We start from the raw sequence: 9,156 nt of genomic DNA on the forward strand, positions 1-9,156 counted from the left end.
TCAAGGGATAGAAAGACAGTAGTGCATTACTGCGCTACTTTATCTAGGTGCAACTGAGTGACGAGATAACGCCTTTCTTTGCTGTACTGTTACCGACAGCTTGTTTAATTCAGTGATAGAGTATTTGAGTGCTAATGGGATGTCACAACAACCAAGCTTTGGCAGAATAAACCCAGGCCTTCATGAATAGAACATATCAAAGTGTTTTATATGCATATTTTGAATCCTCAGTGATGACAGCTGAGACATAAAATGATGATAATCCTCTACTTAATGTAACTGCACAACTGACATACTGATACTCGAGCTGGTAACAGCTAAATATTTTTCATCGTCTTTGGCTGAAAAGTTGCTCTTTGTTTACTAAATAGTTGAATGAGTGATTGATGACAGTGCAAGGCCGCAGCAGCTGTGATAAAGCTTCTCTCAGCACAAACAACATTGTGTATTTGTTTCTTTTCCTGTTTCTCCCTCTCTCCCCTCGGCCGCCTTCCGCCATACTCTGCCCCCGAGCCAGCCCAGCGCCATCAATTGACGCTCAGTTTTCAGAGTATGAGTATTTCTCATGCCAGTCATGAATATTTATGTGTTCCTGTCAAAAACAGCCCCTGAAACCACAGGCACAGGAAGGCTGATTCACCTGGTCATGTGATCACAGCTGGCACAGATGGATTCATGTACAGACGCTTCAGCTGCAGTGCAAGGAGGGATGTAATGAAGCTAGTCTGTAACTCTTTTAAAAATGTAATTTTAGAAGTTTATCTTTGAGCAAGACTTAATGCAATCAAATCAAAGACTGCAGCAGCCATCTTCAATTTAAGAAGCAATTTATGCAATTTAAGAACTTAAAAAAAATAAGCTTCCTTTTTTCCCCATTTCAGTTTAGGCACAGTTTTCCCAGTCTTCCTCTTTTCTGTTTTTGACCTCATAAAATACGGGTTCTATAAAGCTACTTAACAAGTCCAGTCACATCAGTCTGTGTATACACCAAAGATTGTTTAAACCAAATACATAAGGGTGCTGATTCATGTGTATGCATTTGCATCAATGTGTTTATTGTCTGCATTAAAGTGACGCATTTGAAGCCATTTCCACATAATTAAGGTTATTTTTAGGTCAAAATACTGTGAATTACAAATCAGCTCGTGGTTGTAAATTACTTATTAAGTTATGAAACTCTTCAAACACAACAAATGTAGATGTATAACATTCAAAATTAATATCATGTGATTTCACAGAAAGCTCACAAATATGAGCAAAGTTACATCTCAGCGCTGAAGGCAAAGGGAAAAAAAAAATCATGTTTAATGATACGTTCTGCAAAAAAGCCATCCCGCAGTGACATTAGGTCTTGCTTGTATTGTATAATAAGTATGATGTAATGCACCAACTCTTTGAAATATGGTTTGTTTTGAAAATGGTCCAGATATTACACTTATTACCATTTACCTTGTGGAAAGTGACAGAAGGCAAAAAGCAGTGAAAACCCATGTGTTTGATAGGACATCAATCATTGTTTCATTCACACGAACTTTTCACAGGCTTCTTAAACAGAAATCCACTTTCTAGTTGATTCCGAGTTCTCTGTAAACACTCGTAGCCAGAAAATGATTCATCTCCTCTCCTTTAGAAGTTTTCGTACTTCAGTGTATTTTTAGTTTCGTGTGATGCTATATCTGACTCCAACACAAGAACCCTTTGAGGGAAGAGATGTTTTATGATGAAGGAAAATCATTCATGTTAAGGATAAGATGAAACGTGGGGGGGTGGGGCTTGGATGAAGGTATTCAACTTCACAGCCAGCCAGCAGTTGCAATTTCTATGTGGGTTCCTGTCTGTTCATGCAGAAAACTTTTTTTTTTTTTTTTACTTGCCCTCTGTGGTTATCTGGGACAGTTTGTTTTCCTTCCTGCTTGTGAATCTGTTAGCAACATTTCTGAGCTTGTTTCTTCTATTTATTCTTGCAGAAGAAATGACTAGGAATGCAATATCATGTGTGATGCTTTCACAAGCCAAAGTAATTGCTTGTTTTAATTTAACCAACAATCTGAACAATATAAGACAAAAATAGAATAAATCCTCACTTTTAAGGGTCTGGAACCAGAAAATGTTCCACATTTTCTTTGATTAAAATGGACCTATTATGTCTGTCTTATTTATTTCACACAGATACTATTCCAAAGGTGGATCTCATATTAAATGTTGTCTAAGTTTTAAAGAATAAGGTCAGCATATGTTCAAGTAATCCCTCTGAGCCAAGAGATCAGGCTTCCGTCTGCTGTAAGCACTCAATTTCAGACAGGTTTTATTTTTATTTTTTTCTGCTCTGGGATCATTGTGATGTCTTTATAATAAAATTGTCTTCTGGGGCACATAGCTCTGCCTGTGAGCACAGAGGCACCATCAAAAGAAAGGAGAAGTGCTTAAATTGCACTTTTTAGACAGTGGCTAAACTGAGAGGCTGCACCAAGGGCCCATTATAGATTAAACAGGCATTCTTAAAGCAGCTCCAATCCAGGAGTCCAGCTATAAATAATATGGAGCCTGAAATTATCATAATACATCCCTGTAAGTGATGAATTGATTGCCAGATGTGCTCCACACTCTGTGTAACATGCTAATCCTTTAATTTAAATTTCAGCAGCCCTTAGTTCGAAAATAAAATTGCTGCTTATTAGTATTCCAGCTTCTAATCTCATCTGTGATAAGAGATGTATATCCTCACAGCTATTACAATGAAAGCATTTGGGTGTGTCCTCAGAATATTGCTGTGTGCTAAGATTATTTTTGTGTGGCGTTTCATGAAATATTTACTGCTATCTGTCCTTGTATTCAGCTGGAATGAACAATTGGTCATTAAGAAATGGCATGTCACGCTTAGTTTTCAGTTTGTCAAACATTTTTCCCACTAGCTGCTTCAAGCTTCCAGGATTATAAATTGATTATGATGTGGCGCTGCTGTTGCCAGCATTCATTTATTGTAGATAATACTTTTCTTCTGGCATTGACATGGTAGTCAATTATTAATCTAGAATTCACTTAAGAGATATTGTGACATACGGTCAGTCTTTAGGAGGTGATTAAGAAGGCGAGAACATTTCCAGTCTCTAATTAACATCTTAAGAGACCTTCCTCTGACACTTGACCTTTGTGTTCCTTTCTCTCGCTTCTTTCCATTAGCTACATCAAATACACCTCTGGAGTACTCTTTCTTCCTGTTTATGTGGTGTTTTGTTGAAGGTAGTCGTAGCATGTATTTGTTATGACATGATTGTGATTACATTTACCTTCTCATAACTCATTTCCTGTTTCTTTTGTCTTCCCGTTTTTCCTAATAGATCAGTCAGATGCTCGGAAATGAGATGAAGTTTGCAGTGCGAGAGCCTGTCGGGCTGAGGTGAGATTTCAACTGCTCAGTTACTCAACATCACAACACTCAGTTAACACAGCAGACTGTGTTAGGTCATCCGTGTGTCACTGGCAGTCTTTTAATATCTTGCAAACTGACAATACCAATCTACAGTCTGAATTTGTGGCAGGAAGGGCGTAGCATGTCATGTACTGTCTCTCTTCTCAGGGTGTGGATACTCATCTCTGCAGTGGGTTTCACAGCTATGGCCCTGATGGTAAGACTGGTGACTTTTAAAGCCTTCTATTCATTTTCAAAATGTATGGTGGGGGGGATCTTTTTAGAAATGTGAAAAACCACGTTATGCAAACCCAGCACTGAGTTACTGTAGGTTCTGTTCAAAGTTATCAGTGAGGGACATCTGGGTAAACAGCTCCGCCTTTGTTAGCCTCACCATCTACACTCACAATATCCTTGAGGGCATTCACTGTGATACTAGCCCAAAAATAGGAAGACTTTGGGAAGCACAGAATGCTGTTGTGTCGATATGACAGAGCTGTGTTGTGCTTTTTATCCTTTCCTACACAGGCTCTGGTGTTTCCCAACCAGCTATATGAGGTTGTTTTTGAGGAGGAGCTCTCTACCACTAACATCTCTGTTCGCCTTTATGGAGGAGCATTGCTCAGTAAGTCTGAAGTCGCAAGAAAGATGTGCAGATAATTCATTCATAAAGCTATTCATGCTACTGCGCGGGGAATATACTTGCTTGAGCGAGTGCATTCACCGTGCAGCACTGATGCACACACGATGTTTTAATATTTATTTAATGCTAAAAATATACACTGCTCAACTGCATGCAGTCTCTTGTGTTAACGGCTTCTAATGCATTCATTTCGATTCAAACACTCGGATACTGTATAAAGGGCTCTCTTCTTCCTTCAAAATCATTCCTTCAGGCCACCAGTCGTGGCTACATAATTTAAGTTCTGTTTTTCTATGAGGTAAAGACCAGTTCTCCAGAATGGCCACAGTTGCCTTTTTTTTTTTTTTTTTTTTTTTTGGCAGCTGTGTATATAAGATTTAGGTCTAGTGGGAACAAAGTGGCAGAACAGTCAGCGTATTGTGTGTGAGTTAGCCTGGAACTAAAAGAAGAGGCGGTGTATTACTCTACATTCAAATTTTGCTGTTTGCTCACTCAGTTGCTTAGAAAAAAAGGAAAAAAAAATTGTGTTTTTTAAAAAAAAAAAAAAAAAAAATGCCACTTGATCCACATGAGACCTCAAGTGACGTTTTTGCTCAGCTCCCATCTTAAAGATAAGATTCAGTGTGTCTGAGATGTGAGCAATTATTTTAATGGGCTTTAGTTGGAGAGAGGGCTTGTCAGTCAGGTGATTGCAGGGTTTGTTTGTGAAGAGACACATTATGGGACTGTGACAGAGGGGCTGCTATCACACAGGTTGTCATGTGATGGGAAAGACAAATCGTGAAGGCTTTAATGTGTAAGTACATTTTGCGAGGTTGTCATTTTCACTTAGTTTGCTAAATCAGGTCATAATGTGTCAAAAATGCCAGCACCTAGACTTCATATAGCCAATGGGTAGTACTGATACTAAGGTAAAGACTTAATACGGTGTTAAATCCAAAATGTAAAATCTGAACAAATCTAAGCTAAACCTCAGCCTGATTATGACCTAATGATGTTTTATAAGACCCCCCCCCCCCAACTGGCTTTTTTTATTATAAATGTCAAGCGTACTGTGGGGATTAGCAAAGAAAGAGGGTGATGTCTTGTCAGACAAGGTGCAGTAAGGGGGCGAGGATGGGGTCTCATCTGGTGCACAGATGGAACCAGGCAGGGAGAGGATGCAGTCCATCAGCCCTCCCACCTTTCAGCCTACCCCTTCTTGTTTCCATAGCCTCACTGTTCTCTGTGGGTGGGAGTGAAATTCAGGAAAATGAACAGGAAGAAGAGCAGGGTCTGAAATGATTACACTCAAACATTCATCACAATCAGCGAGTCGGAGCTGAATCAACAGGCCGGTTAGCGACATGTGCACACGGTGTCAGGATTTCTTGTAGTTTTGTTAGTGGAAATTCTCTTGGACATGTAGGAGTCTTCCTGCCTGAGCTTCCTACTATTTTCTGTTTTCATTCCCATGCCCCCGAATCTATAAATTCCCTTTCATTGCATCCTTTTATAGGCCTGTCCCTCATCATGTGGAATGGACTCTACACAGCAGAAAAGGTCATCATCCAGTGGACTCTGCTCAGTGAAGCTTGTTACTTTGCTGTTCAGTTTCTAGGTGAGTTTTCCTACACATAGTTTAACAAAGCAGCTCTCTTCATCTCTGTTTGTCAGTTTCTGCCTCATGGAGATGGCTGCTGTTGTCCACGTGTGAGCATTTGCCAAAAAAACAAAAATAAAATAAATGTGTTGGGAGTGCCCTCTTGTGTTCAGTGTGAGGTATCACAGCCTTCTATTACTTCAAAGGACACCTTTTCAGTTTAATCTTAAAACAGTACTTTTATGTTCATGTGTACAGTGAAGCATGTTTTGTATGGGTATTAAAGTAGCTCTTTTTCATCAAAAATTTCAACTTTTTTTTTTTTTTTTTTGGCAAAAAAGCCAGTGTTAGGCTTCAGTGATCTTTTCACAGACTTTTTTCATAGTTTGTATAAAAACCTCCCTTTTTGTGTTACTCTCTCTTTCCATACCTGCTCAGGAAATTAACACAATATGAAATTACAAGAAGGGAATTTTGTCCTGAAGACTGTAGCTTTGAATTATACACACTCTTTGTCTAATACAAACTGATAATTGATTTGATAATTTGTTACAGAGTCTGCTGTTGTCTGTTATCCTAGAGGATCTAATTTAAGTAAATGTGTATTTGTGGTTTCAGTGACATCCATTACTTTAATGGAGATTGGCATCCTGCCCAACGCTGCCATGCTTCTTCTCCTCAGTCGAGTGCTCTTCTTGCTGGTCACCATGGCTTACTACTACCACCTGGGCCGTAAGCCGAAGAAGATCTGAGCTGCCTGTGTGAAAACTTCCAGGTTGGGGACAGTTGAGCACAGATCACAAAATGCGGGGTCAGAAGGTTTGGATTATTATTTGATTGGGGCTTGGAGCATTACCTTGTCAGTCAATGGCCCTGGCCCCCCTCCACAGGACCTAGCCTAATGTAACCCCCAGTATTTAACAGATGAGCAGTCTCTTATTCCAGACTCTGCAACAAGAACAATAAACCTCATAGTGAAAGTGAACTACTCTTTCACTGGGCTGTGAGGTTCAACCCCATATTCCTCCTATGTGCAGTTACTACAAAGAAGGAGTTATATGATTTATAATATTTAATAACATTAGAGTAATTATAAACACCCGACTATATTGTTCATGTACAGCTGATGATTTCCAGACTCAGTATTTTGTGTTTCATAAGAAGTTGCATCGACTGTGTTTCTTAATCACACTCGAGGACCAAAAGTTTGTGCTGTCATTTGTTTCTTTTTTTTTGATGCTGTTGATGTTAATTCACATTATGTACGCTAATACCTGAGCTTGTGCATGCTTTCTGACAGCTTTCCAGTGAACACATGAAATGAAACAAAAAAAAAAAAAAACTGCATAGTTTAAGGTTCAGAAAAACCAAATGTTAATGACTGACAATGAAATCTATTATAAACTGATGGCTTTCATAGTCAGCACACTGAGGAAACTGTTAGAGTTTAGCATGTACTCTCAGTCATGGCCATTAATTATATTCAGATTTAAAATTGAATCTAAACACTTTTCAGGGACATTTTTTTTTCTATTCCTTGAGTGGACTTATGTAGAGGTTCCAGTAGAGTAAATGGGAATTGTTTTGTATGGAATATTTTCACTACTGAGATCAATACATGTAATGTTGATGAATACATATGTGAAGTTACTCCTACAAGAGGAACAGGGTAGTTCTCTCTGTTGTGTGTGTGTGTGTGCACTATATAATGGGCCCAAGTAACATTCTGACTTTTACCGTAAAGCTAGTGTTACAAGCCGTCCACATCAGTGTGCAGGGTAAACAAACCTGAGCTTCTTTAGTGATGTAGCACAGTTTTTTATACACACCATATCTTTAGTCTTGCCTTAAAACTACTTAAAAGAACAGTGATCAACACTGCGTCCTGCTTCCTTGTACATATGTAAATAAAATGATGTGGTGTTCTTGTGAACCAAACAGGGACCTTGTTCCGTATTGGGTAAATGGTGTGTCTTATTTTGTACCTATTTAAGTGATGCTTGTGTTTTGACTGCATGCATGCAATGTAATCCACCCAAAGAAATGGCTCAAACTTTACAGCAGGTAGCTACAATCAGAAGAAAGAAAACATGGGAAAGCAAAGCTATCAATTAAAAGCAGTGAATCGATGAATTAACCAAAAACAGCAAAAATTAATTAAAAAAGCAGATAGTTGACTTTATGGTTTAAAACCATTTGAAGCAGATATCTGACAATTGTCACCAATTGCTGAATACATTTGCTACCTCCAAATCCTCCTCATGCCCTCAGGAACATCATATCACAGCTTGGTTTTCGAGCTGTGCCGGCAGTCTTATTTCTTGACTCATACTCAGCACCTAAGACCTGAGAGAGCGAGAGAAGCACTCCCAAAGATGGGCAACTCATTTGTAAACTCTGCATCAAAAAGGAACATAGTGTAGGTCTCCAAAGGTAGTCCGTATTGTTACAAATGACCACGTTGAGTCCTGCCCTGGAAGGGAGTGGTCCTGAGGTCACAGTGATTGTGGGTTTGCAGTCCGGCGCTGAAGGCAGATGTGCTCGTTACTTGGGGCGAGCTTTCAGTTCAGACGGGGAATGCGAAACATGGGTGAGGTCTCCTGTACCCCTGAAAAGTAGTAATTATCCTTCTGCCAGGGTTTAATTAGATGTAGCTCTCCCGAGTGACGTGTTCCTCAACCTGAACTGCTCTGTCCTGGCTAGCATGATAATTATGGAGTTCAAGGAAAAAATGCCATTCCATTTACCTCAGTACTACGGGTCCTCAAATCATCAGCTTTGAGAAATGTTCAAAGATCTACAGCGTAGGCTATTTTTGAAGAGATGGGCGGGCAGGAGGACGACGGCAAAGACGTGATTCTTCCATCTTCTGGTTCTCTGACATAAATTAGTCAAAACATTCATGAACAACCAGTGTTCTTAAAGTTTGAAGACATGGCAAGTTGAGCCATCTGTTCCCGCCCTCGTCCATCATATGTTCTACTGTTGTGAATAGAATAACTTGTCCAACTGTTTCAAGTTGTAGCATTGTTTTTTTTTTATGTATTTATATGGTATATTGTACCTCAAAAATGCATTGCTATTGATTTCCATTATACAGTTTGAAATAAAGAATGCCATTGTTTATTTTGAAGACTTGAAAATGGATGCAGTCACCTTGTTCCTCATTGTCCTTTTGCAATAAATATACAGGGCTGTCAGTAGCCATTCATTTTATTAATACTCACTGTGATATCTCAAGGTAATTGCACCTCAAAATGTCTTAAAAAATATGAATGCATTTCCTCTTATTAGATGTACTGAACTGAAAGAAAGGTTGACAGATCAACCACTTGAAACCTGCCTGACTGCCTAATGCCTGGTAGACAGGGAGAGCCCTTTATGCATCATTGCTTTATGCACAAGTAATGATAGGGTGCAGCCTCTGCTGGTCCCTTTCACCTGTCTGACACCACCTTAAAAGTTTAGACCCTTCAACAAAATATCCCCTTCAAATTGACCAAATGCATCACCCCGCAAAAC

The 9,156-nt window shown here is 39.3% G+C and overlaps 1 protein-coding gene across 2 annotated transcripts in view; it reads left to right on the top strand.

Moving 5' to 3' along the window:
• tp53i11b (tumor protein p53 inducible protein 11b) overlaps positions 1–8,777 on the top strand; it is a 38,424-nt gene extending 29,647 nt beyond the window's left edge. Inside the window, exons 3-7 of one of the 2 annotated variants that reach the window (XM_030732330.1) lie at positions 3,339–3,397; positions 3,578–3,626; positions 3,938–4,034; positions 5,551–5,652; positions 6,253–6,386. In XM_030732330.1, coding sequence (XP_030588190.1) covers positions 3,339–3,397; positions 3,578–3,626; positions 3,938–4,034; positions 5,551–5,652; positions 6,253–6,386 — 441 coding nt within the window. Of the gene's footprint in view, positions 1–3,338; positions 3,398–3,577; positions 3,627–3,937; positions 4,035–5,550; positions 5,653–6,252 lie in introns of both variants that reach the window. The other variant, XM_030732331.1, reaches the window with a different exon arrangement.
• The last annotated feature ends 379 nt before the right edge of the window (positions 8,778–9,156 follow it).

Source organism: Archocentrus centrarchus, chromosome 6 (genome assembly GCF_007364275.1).
Source record: "Archocentrus centrarchus isolate MPI-CPG fArcCen1 chromosome 6, fArcCen1, whole genome shotgun sequence".
NCBI classification, from domain to species: Eukaryota; Metazoa; Chordata; class Actinopteri; order Cichliformes; family Cichlidae; genus Archocentrus; species Archocentrus centrarchus.